Source organism: Anguilla anguilla, chromosome 5 (genome assembly GCF_013347855.1).
Source record: "Anguilla anguilla isolate fAngAng1 chromosome 5, fAngAng1.pri, whole genome shotgun sequence".
Taxonomy (NCBI): Eukaryota; Metazoa; Chordata; class Actinopteri; order Anguilliformes; family Anguillidae; genus Anguilla; species Anguilla anguilla.
The window spans coordinates 51,405,410-51,426,629 of record NC_049205.1 but is presented as its reverse complement, the minus strand read 5'-3'; the positions used below and the strand labels follow the sequence as shown (position 1 = coordinate 51,426,629).

Genomic DNA, 21,220 nt, shown 5'->3' with positions numbered 1-21,220 from the left:
ATCCACTGTGTCAAGGCTTAATCTAGGCACCTCATCACACAGTATGCCTACATCTGATTAGCTGTACATTACTATGTATTCCCTTCTGAGACCTGAGTTCTCAGTTGATAAAGAAATAAAATAAGTAGAGATGTACAGGTATGTCAGTACCCAGGCAGGTTTAGCTGGGCGAGGGGGTCTCACCTTGTCTGGCAACACTGGGCGATCCACACTCTCATGGTGGAGTGGAAGGCCTCCCGGGTCACGGCTCGATCCTGCTGATTGGGGTCCAGCATGTTGTACAGGGCGGTCAGCTTGCCCTGGTCAGGGGTCTGGGCTGTCATGTCCTGGAGGTACTGCATAACTCTGGAGGCCAGAACCTCTCCTGGGGACGCAACAACACTCAGGTGTTAAATCTGAGACCGTAAAAAATTTCTGTATTTTATTTCATCCCCTCACACCACAAAAGACTCCACCTTTGCCCATTGTGTCGCATGCCTCGAACATGATGTCGAGCAGGTGTCCCTCTGAAAACCCATTTGCAGAATGTGCATCTTCCTCAAAACCATTTTCCCGCTCACAGGTGTCAGGCTGGTCCCCTTTGGCAAAAACATAAACTTGCTGAATTGACATGTTTCTCAGGTGTGTCAACAACAGGGTAGAATCTGTAGTAGGCCTCAAGACTGAACTACTTACACCAAACAGTTACGTCTCCAACCACTGAATCATTATGCACAAACTTAAGAACATAATGAAAATAAATGGCAAGCTAAATATGCATTGAAAAATTATAGTGTCACTTTCTTTACATCTAATAAATAACATGTCTAAATGATTTTTTGGTGTGTGGAAGCCTAATACAAAAATAATTTCAAATTCATCCGAAAAGCACAACTCAATTTGTAATATCTTTCATTTGCACATTAATCAATGCCAACTGCATTGATTATTGCATTACTGACCTGAGAGCATGAGAACTAAAAAAGCTTGGTGTAACTCAGTACACATTTATTTTCCAATAAATATTGGTTTCATTAAAAGAAAATCTATGAAACTTGTTTGTCTTACTGTCATGGTTTTCAAGAAGCTGGCCTGGCTCTGGGCAGCTGAGGCCAGCCTCACTGGACAGCACTGCGGTGGAGCTTTTGGACAAAGACGGGACCCTCTGTCCTTTCCTGTCGCTGTGGTGGGCTCCCGTCTCAGACGGGGGGCTTTCTGCTGCCTGGGCCCTGCAGGCCTCAGGGTCTGACTGTTCCACATGACAGCTCTGCTCTCCATTCATGCTGCTTTCCGCCATAACCTCCTGAACAGAAGAGCAGAACGCCAAATTAACTGCTGTGTGAGATCACAAGCGCAACACAAAAGAGAACAGCGTAATGTAAAGTGCCTTGTGCGATCACAAGTGCTACACAAAAGAGAACAGCGTAATGTAAAGTGCCTTGTGCGATCACAAGTGCTACACAAAAAAGAACAGCGTAATGTTAAGTGCTGTGTGAGATCACAAGTGCAACACAAAAAAGGACACCGTAATGTAGTACATTACGCTGTCTTGCATAACAAACTGTTCCAATTTAGAAAGTACATTTGCACTATATATTTGATTTCAAAGGTTCACAGTGGCAGAAAGAAAGTATTTCACATTGCTGTTGGAACACTACACATTCACTGAGGTCAGAAATAATATCTTAAGGAACCTAACAGATATTTATCTACCAAATCTGCCAGATCAAGGACAGAGAGGAGTGTGCATACTCACCCCAGGACAGGCCAGTCAGTTAAGATTACACCCCCAGTCCATTCTGGTGGGGCTCTTTCTCATATTTCCACACTTCTGTCACATAGTTTTATATTATTGGTGCGCTCTCCACTGAAGAGGCAGAGCAAGGCTGACTTCTTAAACCCGAGGCAAGCTAGGATCACATAGGAACCAAGAGCTCACTTTCAGAATGTGACATACAGAACAAGGGCACAGTCACAGACACACCCTGAAAGAACATGGCATGACATGATGGTGATCTCACTTCCCCAACAGTTTTATTTATACAGGAGCTAATTCATATAAGTAGCTCTGGAAATGCATTCAGTACAAGGGAGCAAAAATCCATGTAGCACAAACACAAACGCATGAGACTATTTTATCAGCAGGCCATTTTTTAAAATAAATTAGAATCTGCTCTTACCTCGTTGCGGGTCACAGCTCCCTTCGAAGTATGCAAAGAAAGAGTTCTAAGGCAACTGTGGTATGTCCACACTCATACAGAAGGTCATACGAGCCCTATTTTAAGGCTGTGCTAAGGATGTGGAAGGCATTGGTTCGGAAACCACTCTTGCAGTGATGTTTACAAAGGAAGCTGATGATGTTGACAGAGCTGGGCACTTGCCTGTTTTGTTAATTCATGGGCACACATCAAAACCAGATGACACGGTCGGCCCCCTCTCTCAGCCGCAAGCTGCCGCGGACTGTGCCATTCACAAAGCTCTGATCAGCATGCAATTTTATGCACGGTGCAGAGCCCAATAATGGTGTGATGGGCCGTTTTAATTATCACTCTGCAGTTTTGCACATCAAATGTTTCAGGCCATTCCGCAGAACACATGTCATACTTCCAACCCCCCTCCCCCCCACCTCCGTTAACAGATATGAACATCACCTCTAGAACCTAGAACTCACTTTAGCTAGGCTAAACAGAATCTTATCTAGCTTGATCTTCATTGAGCTTGATAATTTATATGAAACCATCAACACATTTGATCATTGGTTTCATCATTCATAAAATGTATATATATATATATATATATATATATATATATATATATATATATATATATATATATATACATTTTATGAATTTAATACTCTCAAAATTTAACCATAATCATTTAATGCGGGTATAATATATATATATATAGCTCAGTATAAGAAATGGCACCGTCTGACACAAGTTTCAAGTATAAAAACTGTAAAATAAATACAAAGGACTCTCTTTGTACAGCAAATGGTGATGGACATTATTTTACAAAGAATTAGCTTCCATTCTTAATGGCTGTGTTGTCATCCACAATGCTACAGGGGTATAAAGTAAACTAGCATTCTATTGCTTTTCCAATGGACTTTTGAGAAATATGTGACTACAATTAAATAGAAATTAGGCTACATTATATTTGCATGTCTGAAAATAAATTTCTATGGAATTACTCCATGTTAACAGATTTCAATACAACTAAAATGAATTCAACTTTAAACTCTCTACACAGTCCCTGGTTACTATGCCTCTCAATCCCCTATTGCTGATTATAGAATGGATTCAGTGGAGGCTGCAGTTCAGCTGAAACTAAAACAAGATTCCAAAACCTCAGATCAGACTTGCAATAAATACTTTGATTACCCCTTCAAAAATTTAGAGAATGAATTTTTTGCCATTGCAAAACATTCTCTAATTAAATTCTTTCCCATTCTTTTTATTTCATTATTATCCCAACCACTAACATTATAATCCATTAATTGTATAGCTGTATATTTATTCATTTGAATTCAACTGTCTATTGAGGAATTTAATCAGCAATTCATTCACCCACAGCCATCATTTTCTGTAATGCATCCATGACAAAAAATTCCATTAGAAAAATATTTTTTACAGACAGCATTAATGTATACCAACATTAAATTCGTATGATTAAAATACTGATAACTATAGTCTATGTGAATTGAGTAATCATAATAATATAAATATTTTTTATTGCTCTTTTCCTTGCTTGCCTGCTGGACATATATCTACTACCAAGAAAAAATTTAAAGTCGAAGTTGTACAATTTTCACACCACTTCTGTTTTTCACACCCGTACTGTTTGCATATAAAATTAAACTCATGCCAGGGAACAGCATGGTCCACATGGTCTTAAAGGGGTCATCCCGCGAAAACGCAACGATAGACAACTGAATTTCACCCGGAAGTGCTCGGAAACGTTCTGAGCGGAAGCAGTTGCGAGCTAATCAGAAGAAGTCGGAAAGGATTCCACCGCAATTTATTACAAAAAACTGGGAACAGACCTGGGATTCCTGCCGACATAATGTCTCGGGGTTCCATCGAAATCCCTCTTCGGGACACGGACGAAGTAAGTTTGGATCTTCGAGCTGTGCTATTTTGGTGATTAGCTACCGAGCCACAGTGACTAGTTCTTTGATTACGGCCATACTTGTTGGTGAGCCAGGTTTGCATTGCCACTGGGTCTTAATGCAAAAAATAAAAAAATAAAAAAATCTATATATATAGCTAGCATGTAGATGCTTCTCTCTGTTTGCAATTAACAATAGCTGGCTGATGAATAAATTTAACTAGCTACATATGAGTTCTGTTTACCATTCCCTTCCATAACGATTCGGCTAGTTGAGTAGCTGGCTAGTACTGGGTACTTAACTTCACTTGGGCATTATCTTGGCTAATGGCTAACGAAGAATAGTTAAGAATGTAGAGTTTAAAACAATATGACAGAATAAGAGAAGCCATTAGTTTGCTGCCAACTTATGCACTGACAAACTGTCATTTCCAGCGCCAAGTTGATCACCTGTCTGGTATGAGGTGACTTCTGGAAACAGACTGCTCAGCCAGTAGACTCTTTCATGTATCTTGGGGAATGCGTAGCTTGTTTACTGAAGGGCTATTACTTTAGGTAGTAGCATAAAACCCCTCACCTTGATTCTATACATTTAGTAGCAAACAAATGCAGCTCAATTTTACCTTGAGAAAGTAAACATACAGTTTTGCTTTCATTCTTTACTCTTAATAGGAATTTATTATCGAGAGCACCTATCCCTGAACTTGCCTATTATCACAAGTGCAGTGCATTAAACTAGTGCAGTTTTGTTGTTACTTATCTTGCAACCCACTCGCAGGTTCCAGCCCACAGTTTGGAAACCATCTTGCTTAGTGTGTAGTATGCTTGCATAAAAGAAGAGCTGTTACAGGTGGATAGATATAATTGACGTGTCATTTCTTTGCAGGTCATTGAGCTTGACTTTGACCAGCTGCCCGAGGGTGATGAGGTCATCAGTATCCTAAAGCAGGAGCACACCCAGCTGCACATATGGATCGCACTGGCGGTAAGTCTCACCAAAGGCCCATTTGCAGTCTTATCCAAGGAGAAGTGTTCTCATATTAATCGCTGCACTTACACTGGGCGTTGAGAAGTGATGGCCTGCAACACACACTCCCACACATGTACACATGCACATGCACATGCACACGCAACACTCATGTCTGGCAGTGTTTGAGCTCAGAGACAGAAGTATATGTGTGATGTGTTTAGATGCTATACACATCAGTGTAATTTAAATAGCCTTGAAAATATGACTCTGTTGCTTTGTTGTGTTCCTTTCTGTACATCAAATGCACAATTGTACTTGCTTGTGCTAAATCAGGAAGACACACAGCTCATTCCTGGTTCCAGTGCAGTCCTGGTTCTATCGTTCAGTTTCCCGGTGGCAAGAATACGTTTAACTTATGCTTAGTTTTTCCATGTCAGCTGGAGTACTACAAGCAGGGGAAGACGGAGGACTTTGTCAAGCTGCTGGAGGCGGCCCGTATCGATGGCAACCTGGACTACAGAGACCACGAGAAAGACCAGATGACCTGTCTGGACACCTTGGCAGCTTACTATGTCCAACAGGCACGCAAGGAGAAGAACAAGGATGCCAAGAAGGAGCTCATTACCCAGGCTACCCTGCTGTACACCATGGCCGACAAGATCATCATGTACGACCAGGTAAGGAGCTGTCGCTTGTCAAACAAGACACATGAAATGTGCCTGGAATCTCTGAACCACATCTGGTCACACTGTGTGATACATTCTGCCATTGTAAAGTTAATGATGTATCTGAAAAAAATCTTAATGATGTATCTGAAAAATAGAACAAGTGAAGTAATAAAAGGTAATAACAGTAACAACACAACGAAACAACATTAAACACATAACAAATATTGTATTTATTGGTAAACATGCAGTTTATGTTGCTGTATGCTAATGTCTTTTTCTCTGTGAAGGACCCATCTGGTGCATGCCCATGACCTACACTCACAGACCTGCTCCTCCAATGGACTGTGATTGTAATTGTTGTGTGTTTGACCCACCAGAACCACTTGCTGGGAAGAGCTTGCTTCTGTCTTTTGGAAGGAGATAAAATGGACCAGGCTGATGCTCAGTTCCACTTTGTCCTGAACCAGTCCACCAACAACATACCTGCTCTGCTGGGTCGGTGAAACCAGGAGCCCCCCTTTTCTACTGCAAGCCAGACAGTGACAATAATAAAAGCCCATTCAGGAAAGAATAATGGCTATGCCCTTGGAAATTGTCTGTCAGTTTCATTCTTTAAGTTAAGTGCATGCAAACTTGCAGAAACGAATGGGCTGTTTGAAGCGTACAGTTGTTTGTTTTTAAACTTTAGAACCATGATATCCCATTTAGAAAAATGGCTTTTGCCAGACAGCTGAATATCAAGTGTGAATAAAACATCCTCAGTTGTCTGTTTCTTGATCCCATTTGTTATCTTTCTCAGGTAAGGCCTGCATCTCTTTCAACAAGAAAGATTACAGAGGCGCTCTGGCTTATTATAAGAAGGCCCTTCGCACCAACCCCGGCTGTCCAGGTATGCTTTTATTATTTTTCATGAATTTGTTCTTATCCAGAGCAATTAACTGGGCTATCATGACATAAAATGCACACCAAAAGGAACAAAGGTATTATGGGTACAGGACAGGAAGTGAGTCCCAGGTGGTCCTTAGTAACATGGGAAAATATTCAATATGTAGTAAAAGACACATTTTAGATCATTAGTTCAAATAACCTTTGTCCAGTTTGCACATCGTTAATATTACCATTGCAATTATTGAATGTTTATATTGTAGTAAATAGCAGTGGGCCAATTGCAGCATGCCTTGCTTGAGGTTTAAACCCTTAGGCCACAAAACTCCATTGCAACTAGAACAGATAATCCTTATTTCAGAGATTTTGATAGCTGTTTCAGTTGTAACGAAGTTCTGTGGTTGAGGGGTTTAAACTCCAGCTAAGCATGCTGCAGTTGACCCAGTATGTCTTTTGTAGATCTGTATTATAACAGCATCACAGTTTTGACATGCTTCTATGTACCCATGTGTATTGGATGGTTGCTTTCGAGCATGTTTGGGCATGGCCTGCAGTAGTGTGTGATGCGGCGTCTCTTGTGGTTAGCCGAGGTGAGGCTGGGAATGGGCCACTGCTTCGTGAAGCTGAACAAGCTGGAGAAGGCCCGGCTGGCGTTCGGCCGCGCCCTGGAGCTCAACTCCAAGTGCGTGGGGGCGCTGGTGGGGCTGGCCGTGCTGGAGCTCAACAACAAGGAGGCCGACTCCATCAAGAACGGGGTGCAGCTGCTCTCCAGGGCCTACACCATCGACCCCAGCAACCCCATGGTGCTCAACCACCTGGCCAACCACTTCTTCTTCAAGAAGGTATGAAGACGAAGGGCTCCATGCTCTGAGTTTGCGCTGTGTTACGCGGTCGCTCAACCTCTGACCTTGCTTCCCCCTGCGTCTGCTTTCAGGACTACAGCAAGGTGCAGCACCTGGCCCTCCACGCCTTTCACAACACGGAGGTGGAGGCCATGCAGGCGGAGAGCTGCTACCAGCTGGCCCGCTCCTTCCACGTGCAGGTAGGCCCCACACTGTCATTGCTCCGTTCTGTAAGGGGTAAAGGAACCTGGCTTATTTTTGTTGGTGTTTGACTGTGAGTTGCATATAGGAGTATATCACTTTTATGTAATGAATGTTCATGAGGGAGAACATAAAAAATCTTGTAAAAATGATATTGTTACTGTTATAAATTAAACTGAGAGGCCTCCCCAAATAAAATATTAAATATATTTGTGTTCATATTATTATGCCTATTATGTATTGTTGGAATGTGTGAAAATGCAGACTCACGGTGAGTCATCTTTCAGCAGTTGGTAAATCATGTCCCTTGTTCCTGCTGGTGGAAGCTTTGTGACCCCACAGCTGTTAACCGTGTCTTTCCTCTGGGGTTTCAGGAGGACTACGACCAGGCCTTCCAGTACTACTACCAGGCCACGCAGTTTGCCTCCTCCACCTTTGTGCTGCCCTTCTTTGGCCTGGGCCAGATGTACGTGTACCGCAGGGACAAGGAAAACGCAGCGCAGTGCTTTGAGAAAGTCCTGAAGGCCTACCCCAACAACTACGAGACCATGAAGATCCTGGGCTCTCTGTACGCCACCTCCGACGACCAAGAGAAGCGAGACATTGCTAAAGTACGTCAGGAGTTCATTGGGCGTCTACCTTTGAGCTCATAGAGAAGCAGTCACGGTCTCCTTAAAACTCACTCAGGAGTATGAGTTTAGGAAATCTGGAACAGTAGCAGGTGTCGCACAGGAAGTGATGTCGGTGTGTTGCCTTTCCGTCTCAGGGCCATCTTAAGAAGGTGACAGAACAGTACCCCGACGACGTGGAGGCCTGGATCGAGCTGGCGCAAATCCTGGAACAGACAGACATACAGGTAGAGCCCTCAGCGGTGGAGTTCAGCATCCTGAGATGCGTTCAGAGGAGGTGTTGAACTCCCTGTGGACCAATGATACGCTTCCCTCCCTCTCTAAGGGCGCTCTCTCAGCGTACGGCACGGCCACACGCATTCTCCAGGAGAAGGTGCAGGCTGACGTCCCTCCTGAGATCCTCAACAACCTGGGAGCTCTGCACTTCAGACTGGGCAACCTGGGAGAGGCCAAGGTGGGTCAGCTACAGGGCAGTGAGGAATGGTGGCCTGCCTCAGATCCCTGACACGGTTACTAAAACTATATTAAAATCCAAACCGTGAAGTTTGGATTTCTCTGCATTCGTTGAGAAATTTCTGTTTACTTCTTTAGAAAATGAATCCCAGGAAAAGTGTTTGGGCAGGCCTACTATAGAGTCCCTCAGGGCAGTAGTGTGTATGATCAGAGCTGGGTCTGAGGCACTAAATTCGGGATCCTGTTTACCACAGAGCAGGGAAACTTCTTCCTGTTTACCACAGATCAAGGAACCTTCTTCCTCATTATTCTACGTATTATTTTGATCAGTGCTCAGTGTTCAGGTCATTCTCTTCCACCTGTCCTCAGAAATACTTCCTGGCCTCCCTGGAGCGGGCCAAAGCCGAGGGGGAGCACGACGAGCACTATTACAACGCCATCTCCGTCACCACCTCATACAACCTGGCCCGTCTGTACGAGGCCATGTGCGAGTTCCACGAGGCCGAGAAGCTCTACAAGAACATCCTCCGAGAGCACCCCAACTACGTGGACTGTGCGTACTGTACCGCGAAGCCAAAAACATTCAGCGTTTTTTGCCCTCTTACTTCGTGAGAAATATTACCTTTGGCGGCCTGAACTGAACCCTGAACTGTAGCAGTGAAATGGAAGGTTAATTATTGAATGATTAAAGCAGCACACGGCTCCAGGAGTTTTAACTGTGTTGTTGTTCGCTACAGGTTACTTGCGTCTTGGAGCCATGGCTCGCGATAAAGGCAACTTCTACGAAGCTTCGGATTGGTTCAAAGAAGCCCTGCAGATCAATCAGGTATCTCCCAGCATATCAACGAGCCTCGTCACCTTTTTTGTCTCACAGTTCAAGGAAATTTTAATCAGTGCCTTCATCTTCCTGTAATTATGTAAGAGATAATTGCGTGGTTCATTTGATTGCATTGTGCGGAGCTTGTCCCTTTTTAAGCCTGCTGACACTGCTTACTCCTGCTAAATGCTTGCTGTGGGTTCAGTGCACAGTAATCCTGAGCATATGCCTGTACGTGTTTTCCCGCTGTCAGGACCATCCAGACGCGTGGTCCCTCATAGGGAACCTCCACTTGGCCAAGCAGGAGTGGGGCCCGGGCCAGAAGAAGTTTGAGCGGATCCTGAAGCAGCCGTCCACGCAGAACGACACCTACTCCATGCTGGCGCTAGGCAACGTGTGGCTGCAGACCCTGCACCAGCCCACACGGGACCGGGAGAAGGTGCGTCCTCCGCCCGTCTGTGCATGTCCCTAGCATGTCCCTAGCATGTCCCTGGCATGTCCCTAGCATGTCCCTGGCATGTCCCTGGCATGTCCCTGGCATGTCCCTGGCATGTCCCTAGCATGTCCCTTGCATGTCCCTGGCATGTCCCTGGCGTGTCCCTGGCATGTCCCTGGCATGTCCCTAGCGTGTCCCTGGCATGTCCCTGGTGTGTCACTGGTATGTTGCTGGTATTGTCGCGTAGCGGCTAAGCAGCTGGGCTTGTAACTCACAAGCTGCGGGTTTTATTGCACCGTGGGAAACTGCTGTTGTTCCCTTGAGCAAAAAAAACTTGCTTCGGTCACTGAGAAGGAGGAAGTTGATGCTATTACTGTGTTTGTCATGACATTTTTATTCAGAGTCAACCTGAAGCTGTTGAAAGGTCTGTGGTCCCTGAAAGCAAATGATGTAATTGTGCGCCGACTTGTGGGACTGCCTGCCACAGTTGACACTGCCACAGTCCAGAATCCATACCAGGCTGGAGCGCATCCTCCACTTGTGCCTTTTACGGGTGGAATGAGCCCCCCAGCATCTCTAAACCTTTATGCTCTCTAACATCCTACCATCCTAATGGCAGCATTTTTACAATGTTCTGTGTTTTTTTTTTTTTAGGAAAAGCGCCACCAGGATCGAGCCTTGGCCATTTACAAACAGGTCCTGCGCAACGACGCCAAGAACCTCTATGCCGCCAACGGCATCGGTCAGTATCCGCGCTTCCACCGCTGAGCCCCGATGGCGCAGACGACGCTGACCCACAGGCGCGCCGGCGCGGAAGTGTGGGGGAAAAAAACAACGCTGACGCTCGCGTCCTCCTCTCCGCTTCTCAGGTGCGGTCCTGGCGCACAAGGGCTACTTCCGCGAGGCGCGCGACGTCTTCGCCCAGGTGAGGGAGGCCACCGCGGACATCAGCGACGTGTGGCTCAACCTGGCGCACATCTACGTGGAGCAGAAGCAGTACATCAGCGCCGTGCAGATGGTAAGGGCGGCCCTCAGTCAGAATCTGCATTCCGCCCAGGGCAGACGAGGGTTGGTACTCCAGGGGGAAATTTATTGGCCGTGCTCATTGTCTGGGATATCGAGGTCACGTTTTATTGGCTTAATGATAGCCGCGCGGCACTCATGATGAAGTCTGCCGCGCAGGTTTTACGAGCCCGTTAAATTGAGGGAGTGGGACCTTGAAAGGACCTGAAGTGAATGGCTTAGGTAGATTTTGGCCCTGTTCTGACCGGGTGTGTGTGTGCGCAGTATGAGAACTGCCTGAAGAAGTTCTACAAGCACCAGAACACGGAGGTGCTGCTGTACCTGGCCCGGGCGCTCTTCAAATGCGGCAAGCTGCAGGAGTGCAAGCAGACCCTGCTCAAGGTAACGCACTGCGCCACCCTCCAGCTCTGTCTCTGAACCCACACCTGTTTAACTGCTGAGAATATCCAGCAGTGAATGGCAGGTGTGCATGTTTTCTGTGTATGTGTGTGCATGTGTGCGTGTGTGTGCGCTTGTATTGAGTGTATTTGGTACTGTATGAGTTTGCAGATCATATTCTTGACGTCCATGCCCCCCCAGGCTCGTCACGTTGCCCCTAACGACACGGTGCTGATGTTCAACGTGGCGCTGGTGCTGCAGAGACTCGCCACTCTGGTGCTGAAGGATGAGAAGAGCAACCTGAAGGCCGTGCTCAGCGCTGTCAAAGAGCTGGAGCTGGCACACAGGTGAGAGCATGCCCCGCCTAGCCCGCAGTCCTGCCCCCGTTACACAGCCCCGCCCACACCCCACAGCCCCACCCACACCCCACAGCCCCGCCCACACCCCACAGCTCTGTCCCACCCCGTGGCTCTGTCCCACACCACAGCCCCGCCCCACCCCACAGCCCCGCCCCACCCCCCAGCTCTGTCCCACACCACAGCCCCGCCTCACCCCACAGCTCTGTCCCACCCCACAGCTCTGTCCCACACCACAGCCCCGCCCCACCCCACAGCTCTGTCCCACCCCGCAGTTCTGTCCCACACCACAGCTCTGTCCCACCCCGCGGCTCTGTCCCATACCACAGCCCCGCCCACACCCCACAGCACTGTCCCACCCCGAGGCTCTGTCCCACACCACAGCCCCTCCCTCTGACCACAGCCCGCTCTGTCTCCCACAGGTACTTCAGCTACCTGAGCAAGGCAGGGGATAAGATGAGATTTGATTTGGCGCTGGCGTCCACCGAGGCTAGGTGAGTTACCGCACAACACCACCCCCCGTCAGGAACCTTTCACTGTTAGAGTCGCCTGCTGATTAGGCTGGGATTAGGACAGCAGCTGATTTACATACATACTGCTGTAGGACGGGTAGCATGGCCGCCCGATAGCAGCGTGAGTGATGTGTGAACTGCTCTGAGAGCCACGTGTGTGTCCGAGCAGGCAGTGCTCGGATCTTCTGAGCCAGGCCCAGTACCACGTGGCCCGGGCCAGGAAACAGGACGAGGAGGAGAAGGAGCTGAGGGCCAAGCAGGAGCAGGAGAGAGACCAGCTGCGCCAGCAGCTGATGAAGGAGCAGGTCAGTGCCTGCAGTTCGACCAATCCACTTCTGCAGATTCTCCTGTCAGTCAGCTGGAAACTCCTCCCACTTCCTTACTTCATGGAACTATTACATTCTGAATAAACTATATGACAGCAGGTTTCCCACAAAAAATTTGTTCAACATCATTTTCATAACGAAGAGCACACTGGCAATTCAAGATATTTTCACTCCATCAATTGGACAGTTTTTTTTAAACACCGTAAGAATGATAAAAATAACCCCAAAATAACACCTTTTGACCTGCATTAAGACTCCTGGACACCAGAACACCCATCATGTGATGTCCGTTTGAGGAAATCTATGTTCAGTGTCGAGGAGCTGCTCCTCACAGTTGTCCCTGAACCCCATCTCTCCCCCCAGGAGGAGAAGAGAAACAAGGAGGTGGAGGAGCAGAAGAAGCTGCTGGAGCAGAGAGCCCAGTATGTGGAGAAAACCAAGAACCTCCTCACCTTTACAGAGGAGTCTCAAAAGGAGAAGAAGAAGGCCAGCGGTGGACGGGTGAGTGCGGGGCAGTTTTGGGGTACCCATGCAAGTTAATCAAAGTACACTCATTTTAGCTGCCTTTACTGTTCATAAACAACAGGTTTTGTGGTATAAATGATACTAGAGCTCTTATTGTCCTCACTGGAGATACAGAGCTCCAGAAGGTGTCTTTTCACTTTGTTGTGCTGGTGTGGGGGCCCGTAGTTTAACATGCACAGTTCAGCCAGCATGCTGCAATATGCTGCAGTAACGTCTTTATTGGCAGTTGGTTGTGCTGAACGGAGGTTTTATGGTTTTTTTATGACCAATGGGATGGGGTCTCGCGTCTGTCGCAGCGGAAGAAGGGGGGTGACTTTGACGAGTTTGTCAACGACGACTCTGACGAGGACCTGCCCATGAAGAAGAAGAAGAAGAGGAGGGCTGGCAGCGGCAGTGAGCAGGAGGAGGAGGGAGAGGAGGGAGAGAAGAGACCGCGCAAGAAGAGGAGGAGGTGAGTGACAGCTCTCCACAGCAGGGGGGTGGTGGCTTCACTGAGTGGGAACAGAATCCATTATCGTGCATGTAGAACCCTGCAGACCCTTTATTATCCCCCTATTCATAAATACCAGGATAGAAACCTGGAGGTATAAACAGCACTAACCATGTCATCTGCCATGGGTAGTAGTGTTCTTTGTTTTTCCTCTTATTAACGAGCCTTGCTGTCTAGGCGATGGGTGATGGCTGGGGCATATCTTAACATGATAGGCACATTGAGTGGGAGGGAGACCTGGTTGGGAGCGTATGGGCCTCCTCAGTGATAGTAAAAAAGCAGCTGAATCCTGAGGGGTTGGTACAGGGCCATGTTAATGGCCAGCATGCCTCCGCATGGCCTCTGCAGTTACATGCTTGTTTCTGATGGAAGAGGAAGAGAGCGTCTTAGCCTAAAGCCACACCCACCCACGCACTCGCTTGTCTTTCAGACCCACAAAGGGCGGGGACGAAGGCAGCGATGATGAGGAGGGCTCAAGACCCAAGAAACAGCGCAAACCCAGGGAGCGCAAGAGGATGGAAAAGGTCTGCAGATGTGTTTGCGTTTGTGGATGTGTGAGCGCGTGTTTGTGGATGTGTGAGCGCGTGGTTTTGGATGTGTGAGCGCATGTTTGTGGATGTGTGAGCGCATGTTTTTGGATGTGCGAGCGCATGTTTTTGGATGTGCGAGCGCATGTTTGTGGATGTGTGAGCGCATGTTTTTGGATGTGTGAGCGCATGTTTGTGGATGTGTGAGCGCATGTTTTTGGATGTGTGAGCGCATGTTTGTGGATGTGTGAGCGCATGTTTTTGGATGTGTGAGCGCATGTTTGTGGATGTGTGAGCGCATGTTTTTGGATGTGTGAGCGCATGTTTTTGGATGTGTGAGCGCGTGTTTTTGGATGTGTGAGCGCGTGTTTGTGGATGTGTGAGCGTATGTTTTTGGATGTGTGAGCGCATGTTTGTGGATGTGTGAGCGCATGTTTGTGGATGTGTGAGCGCGTGTTTTTGGTTGTGTGAGCGCGTGTTTTTGGATGTGTGAGCGCATGTTTTTGGATGTGTGAGCGCATGTTTTTGGATGTGTGAGCGCATATTTGTGGATGTGTGAGCGCATGTTTGTGGATGTGTGAGCGCATGTTTGTGGATGTGTGAGCGCATGTTTGTGGATGTGTGAGCGCGTGTTTTTGGATGTGCGAGCGCATGTTTTTGGATGTGCGAGCGCATGTTTGTGGATGTGTGAGCGCATGTTTGTGGATGTGTGAGCGCATGTTTTTGGATGTGTGAGCGCATGTTTTTGGATGTGTGAGCGCATGTTTTTGGATGTGTGAGCGCATGTTTTTGGATGTGTGAGCGCGTGTTTTTGGATGTGTGAGCGCATGTTTTTGGATGTGTGAGCGCATGTTTTTGGATGTGTGAGCGCATGTTTTTGGATGTGTGAGCGCATGTTTTTGGATGTGTGAGCGCATGTTTTTGGATGTGTGAGCGCGTGTATTTGGATGTGTGAGCGCGTGTTTTTGGATGTGTGAGCGCGTGTTTTTGGATGTGTGAGCGCATGTTTTTGGATGTGTGAGCGCGTGTTTGTGGATGTGTGAGCGCATGTTTGTGGATGTGTGAGCGCATGTTTGTGGATGTGTGAGCGCATGTTTGTGGATGTGTGAGCGCATGTTTGTGGATGTGTGAGCGCATGTTTGTGGATGTGTGAGCGCATGTTTGTGGATGTGTGAGCGTGTGTTTTTGGATGTGTGAGCGCGTGTTTGTGGATGTGAGCGCATGTTTTTGGATGTGTGAGCGCGTGTTTGTGGATGTGTGAGCGCATGTTTTTGGATGTGTGAGCGCATGTTTGTGGATGTGTGAGCGCATGTTTTTGGATGTGTGAGCGCGTGTTTGTGGATGTGAGCGCATGTTTTTGGATGTGTGAGCGCGTGTTTGTGGATGTGTGAGCGCATGTTTTTGGATGTGTGAGCGCGTGTTTTTGGCTGTGCGTCGGTGTCGGGCGCATGCGTGCGGAAGTCTCACGCTTCTCCGTGTTCCGCTAGGCCAAGCCCGAGCGCCTGCCCCCGTCTCTCAAAGGGAAGATCAAGTCCAAGGCCATCATCTCATCCTCCGACTCGTCCTCCGATGAGGACGGCCTGAAGATCGCTGAGGACAGGTAAGGCTTTCAGCTGAAGTCCTTAAACTCCGTCTTTCACTGAACTGGTGTGCCTTCAGTTCTTTTCAGTGTCATTCGCTGAAGAAGGAACGATTGTTTTCTTATCCTTAAACATAGTCCCTGTGTGAACATATTTCAGTAGTTTATTATATATGAAGAGCCAAAGGAAATAAATGCCTTGGTATGAAGCCCATTTTATGTAGATTTAGCATTAGTGTTTTTTTTTTTTTTTGTCATCCTGAAACCTACTAAGTTCTTAGTCTGCCTGCTACTGGATTTCGTACTGGTCTACGGTCTGACTGATTTTTTCAAAATAATTTCCCAGAAACCCGCGGGACAGCGGATCAGGCTCGGAAGAGGAGTCGGGCCACAGGAGGCGCGTGGCCTCGGACAGCGAGTCGGACGAGGAGCGGAACCGCTCGGGCAGCGAGGGCGGCAGCCCGCGTCGCTCCGGCAACTCGGAGGACGACGAGTCCGGCAGCGATCGGCCGGTGAAGAGGACGCGGCCCGTCCAGTCGGACTCGGAGCAGTCGGACAACGTGAGCAAGAAGAGCCGCTCCGAGGGCTCGGACGACGAGTCCCCGCCCGGGTCGCCCGCCGCCGACTCCGACCGCGGCTCGGAGAACGAGGGCTCGCCGCGTCGCTCCGACAACGAGTCAGAGCCCGAGCAGTCCAACAACGAGGCGTCCAATCGCGGCTCGGACGACGACAGCGACTGAGTGAGCGTCCAACCGCAGCCCACTGTACTGAGAGTAACTAAGTGACGAACTTCCTCACCCCCCCCCTTCCCCCCCCACCCCCCCCCCCCCCCAAAAAATTTAATTTTGACATGAACTTGTTGAAGCTGTGGGTGTGGATGTTGCAGGTGTTCGTCTCAGGGAGGCAGTGATGCGATGGGCCTGCTCGTGCTGGAGCCATCATGGGATTCTCTGTGGTTTATCTGTAATGGACACCTGTTTCTAACCTTTTTTTGTTGTTTCTTTGTCCTGTTTATGAGCTGTGAGAGTGAAAGTGAAGCTGTGTATATAGAAATGCTAAATGCTATCCTGCCTTAGCATCTTCCTGTCTGCCCATTTTCGTATTGTTTTAATATCTTTCTGGTTTCTTTTTTTTTTTTTTTGAAGAAAAAAATAAAAGTGAGTATTACTTGGCTGAGTTGTGGGGAGAATGTGTAGATAATAAAATGATCACAAACCAACCCTGTGTAGTAAGAGATTTATTTTGCTCATAAAAGTGTAAATGGTCCATCTTTTGTCCAAAATGTGCAGTAATTCTCTGTCTTCAGCATATTCTGGTATCAAGCACAATCTATAATAGTCTTTTCAAAACAAACCAAAAACTTTAAAAAGCGCATTGAATTTTCTATCACTGGCACTGCTAGTAATTCTTTTGAGAAAAACAAAATTGTATGAGAAATGTACATTCTGATCCAGGACCTGTTTCTAAGGACATCAAATAAAACAGGTTTTCTATATGAAGGAAAAAAGTCAGGCACTTAAAAGAAAAATGTTCTCATTTTCAAGTCCTTGTTTTTATTTTCCTATATCTTAGGACATTCAGGTTTTTCAAGAGTGTAGGAATGTGTAATAGCAGGATTACCTTGAATCAACTGCTTTTCCCTCAGGCGTCCACTAGAAGGCAGCGTTCACCTGCAGAATACATGCAGGCCCCCAACACACTGTCCTCATTTCCTGCTCCCACCATGTGTCCCAGCAACAGAGGCTGGGAAAGGAGCACCATGTAGGCGCAGTGCTGCCTACATTGCCCCCAACAAGACCGCTTCAAAGGGGCACGCAGGTAATGATTGTGTTCCACTGAAACCGAGTGAGTGCATCTGGAGACTGAACGGAGGCAACATGACACACGGACACACTCAGGAAGACCAGACTGAGCATGAAACCGTAGACTGGGAGGGGGAAAAGCACCCCAGCAAGGGTGGGAAATGGGGACCCTCCATGATTGGGCAGTGGGACGCGGTGTTTCAGCTGTGAAGTTATTCATAGAGAGATGCTGTGCGTGAGCTGTGCCTCGCTGTGCTGGGGAGGATCCGTCGGGTGTGTCACCATCTGTCCGCCCACAGCTGGTCGCTGAATTCCTGGGCCTGTCTGGGCCAGGGTCATGGGTCCTGTGCCATCGCTCATCCCTTTGAAAATATTACCGTGCTGTTGAACCAAGTGCTTATGGGCTGGCAATGGGCCAAAGCAGAGCTTCAAGGCCTGGAGAAGACAGAAGTTTCTCCAGGGGGGCGGTGAGGAGAGGAGGGCAGACTCCAGCAGCCAAAGAGCTGCGTAGAGGGTGAAGGGTTTAAGTGGGGTCACGGTTAGGAAAACAGAAAGCCTTATGGGTGAGGCGTGATTAGGGCTACATTTCAGAGTTGGGGAAAGCCAACATTTCCTCGATTTGGATGCCAAAAATATTTTACTATGGTGCCAAAACAGTCATAGGGCTAGAATTAGGGTTTGGAATAGGTTTAGAGTTAGGAAAACGGTAAGAATTAGGGTTATGGCAAGATTATGGTTGCGTATAAGAGCTGGGGAAAGAATTAGCTATTCCTTAATTTGGACATTGCTGGTGCATGGTGTCAAATGTTTTTTTTTCTTTAAAAATGTGGTATATTTTGATTTATTTCATGTTTTGTGTATTTCAGCAATATAGTGCGAAAAGTAATTATTTCTACCGCTTGAATTTGCTGTGCTTCTTAAGAAATTTGATATGAGTTAGCAGAACTCCACTCCAAGCACAGAACATTGCCACACAGCTCAAGCAATACTGTAGGTCAATATGAACTCATAAGATAACAGTATGATAATATTCATTTCATCATCCATTGAAAAGATCACCTTTAAACCACATTTTAATCCAGTTTTTTCTCAGAGCCGTTCATTGACTAAGGGTGTTTTCACACTTTGTTCGCTTTTGCTTCTCAAGTGGACTCAGACCAATGACTTGCCATTTTGTGAGCATATGTGTACACACCAAATGAACTCAGGGTGTTTTCACATTTAGTTCTTTTAAAATGTATCAAATGCTGTTCTTTTAAAGTGAACCAAATGCTGTTATTTTAAAGTGAACCAAAAAAAGTGAACCAGCTGCAAATGTCACTTGACTTCATGTGATAACAGCCTCAATCAAAGTGAACCAGCTGCAAAAGTCACTTGACTTCATGTGATAACAGCCTCAATCATCTTGGGTAGGGAACTCGGTGTTGTAGTTTCAATTCCTGATGGCACTGCTCTTGCACCCATGAGCACAGTACTTATGCTGTGTAAAAAGGCTAAAAGCTGTACAAGTTGTTCTGCACAAGAGCCTTTGCTAAATGCCCATAATGTAATGCCTTTTCAATTCGGTGCCAGCTCTACACCCACCTCCAGAAATGGCTGTTCTAAATAGCCACGGTAAGATAGTTAGAATCACCATGATTAATTAAGCATTTGGCATTTCATCAGTAGCGGTGAGGTCATTTAATGCATTTATTGTGCTCGATTCATTGCTTTATTTCCATGTGAACATAGAAAATGGTCTTGGTCCCAGACAGGGGCAGACCCAGCAGAGGCTCCACTGGTCCCCTATGATGTGCTAAACCTCCTCTTTACAATGCATTATATCCATTTAGCAAACACTTATCCAGAGTGACTTACAGCATGAAGTGCATAAGTGCATTCAACAGGTTTAGAAGAGCAGCAGAACCTACTTAATATTAGAGACTGTAACACTGATGCACGCTCAGTGTTTACTGACTCGGTGCTATTAACACTTAACACCATTAACAGTCTAAGAAGTGTTCAAATCAGCTTTTACGGTTAGCATAATCTACTATCCTGGCAGACATTCAGTCCCTGTCAATATATCCAGTACTGAAAAAGTTCTTCATTGCCGCAAAAGAAAATAGAGCTTTGTCAGACCAGGCCAGTTTTTTGGTTTAAATCTATATGAGGTAATCAGGTTAAAGAAGTGGATTTGAATAAACATAGCAGATCTGCTGTGGCACTACAAATTTTGACTGATACATACTTGATTAATCTGACAACACATAAATATACCTAAGCACAGGAAAACAGTGAGGAAGCTGGTGGATCGGCTTCAGCTACTTGTTTCATTGTTAATCTTTGATCTCCTATGTCATGGTTATGAAATACAAAACTAAGATTTATATCTGAGACAGACTGTATCCAGTTCCGCCTAGATGAAAAACTTGTCTGGCATTGAACCAGTTATATTTCCACAGAGGTAATGTGAACATTACATTTGTTCTAGTAATGCTTTGAAAAACACCACCTCCCACCATCTCAAGCACTCGGTAGGGTCACATCGGAGTTGGTTTACGTATGAGAATGTGACCCCCCATTGCAGAGCAATTCAAGCCAACCAAGTGAAATGACCAGGCCATTCAAATATAAACTAGTTTTTAGGACTTAAATCCTAGGGAAAGTATGGTTTGTTCAGTAATATAAAATAAATATTAAAAAAACTTTATTTCTTCAGTAAAGAAAGGTAAAAACAGCAAATAATGCCACTAAAGCATCCATGTTCATTTCCAAAACAGTGCCTTTGTGCCATTAATAGGTACAAATCTTTCAACGAGTATTTTGTAGCAAGGCGATGCAAGTGGACGCATCTAAACTTACAGTGAAGGGAGAAGTGGGGGAAAAAGCATGAATCATCCAGTCTTTTCAGCATGTTCACCAATTTCTTCAGTTTGACATTAAAACCTCTTCCAGACCTGCACAGTGCAGAGCAAGATTGACAGGCCTTCTAATCCACCGTCCCGTGTATCATAGTTAATGCGCTGGGAGTATGAAATATTTTTTTTGGAACTAGAGAGAAAAGGAGATTAAATCAGGGAAACACAGCCAACCGCTTCAGAGCAAAACCAAAAACAAAATTCATCTCCATGGTAACCTGGACGAACAGGAATCCGTGCGATGGTATGAAAACCAAAGTGTTCCCTCCCAAGAGGAATCGGTGTACTGTATGCAGAAATACACGACCTCACTTCACCTTGTGAATCTACGAACAGAAATCGCTGCCACCTGGTCATGTACCGCACCTAGGGCATAACAAGAAAAACAAACGCAGCCCGTCTCTCCTGAACGGTGTACCACAGACCACTTTGCATACCGAGAGCAGAGTTAAACTGTCACACAGCTGAGAAAGGGAACACCTAATATGGTGTCAAACAAATGGAAAAAGGGAACAGATCAGCCCCTACACGTAGAAATGGGTCAGCAGCAAGCTGCAAAAACACAGCAACGGTCGAAACAATCACCCGTCTCACACACCCTGAAACGCGTGAGGGTTAAGCCAAAACGACAAAAACGGTAACTTGCAACTACCAATACCCATGGGTGGGAAAAGTTTAGACACTGACAGCTTTAAAAAATTCTAACCTCTCAAGTAAAAGCAATTGGGAAAGCCCAGAATAAAAATAAAACATTGTTCCTCCTTTGCATGTGAAGTGAATTCAATAATGGGGGGTTAAAAAAAGCTCTA

General features: G+C 46.4%; 2 protein-coding genes across 10 annotated transcripts in view; one reads left to right on the top strand and one right to left on the bottom strand.

Annotated features, from left to right (window-relative positions):
• mrvi1 (murine retrovirus integration site 1 homolog) overlaps positions 1-2,288 on the bottom strand; it is a 41,722-nt gene extending 39,434 nt beyond the window's left edge. For 5 of the 9 annotated variants that reach the window (XM_035418451.1, XM_035418457.1, XM_035418458.1 and 2 more), the window contains exons 1-5: positions 2,160-2,288; positions 1,736-1,889; positions 1,048-1,282; positions 456-578; positions 184-364 (exon numbers count right to left, since the gene is read on the bottom strand). In XM_035418451.1, coding sequence (XP_035274342.1) covers positions 184-364; positions 456-578; positions 1,048-1,276 — 533 coding nt within the window. In that variant the 5' untranslated portion in view covers positions 1,277-1,282; positions 1,736-1,889; positions 2,160-2,288. The remainder of the gene's footprint in view (positions 1-183; positions 365-455; positions 579-1,047; positions 1,283-1,735; positions 1,890-2,159) is intronic. The other 4 variants (XM_035418454.1, XM_035418453.1, XM_035418455.1 and 1 more) reach the window with 2 other exon arrangements.
• Positions 2,289-3,927: 1,639 nt separating this feature from the next.
• ctr9 (CTR9 homolog, Paf1/RNA polymerase II complex component) lies at positions 3,928-16,928 on the top strand. Its single transcript, XM_035419717.1, has 24 exons — positions 3,928-4,092; positions 4,979-5,077; positions 5,500-5,739; positions 6,108-6,225; positions 6,530-6,619; positions 7,201-7,457; positions 7,550-7,657; positions 8,033-8,269; positions 8,425-8,514; positions 8,613-8,741; positions 9,110-9,293; positions 9,478-9,566; positions 9,811-9,996; positions 10,648-10,735; positions 10,863-11,011; positions 11,281-11,397; positions 11,596-11,741; positions 12,173-12,244; positions 12,432-12,567; positions 12,952-13,089; positions 13,410-13,564; positions 14,034-14,127; positions 15,618-15,730; positions 16,056-16,928. Exons 1-24 carry the CDS (start codon positions 4,048-4,050, stop codon positions 16,447-16,449), a joined length of 3,474 nt encoding a protein of 1,157 aa, XP_035275608.1. The 5' UTR covers positions 3,928-4,047; the 3' UTR covers positions 16,450-16,928.
• Positions 16,929-21,220: the final 4,292 nt, after the last annotated feature.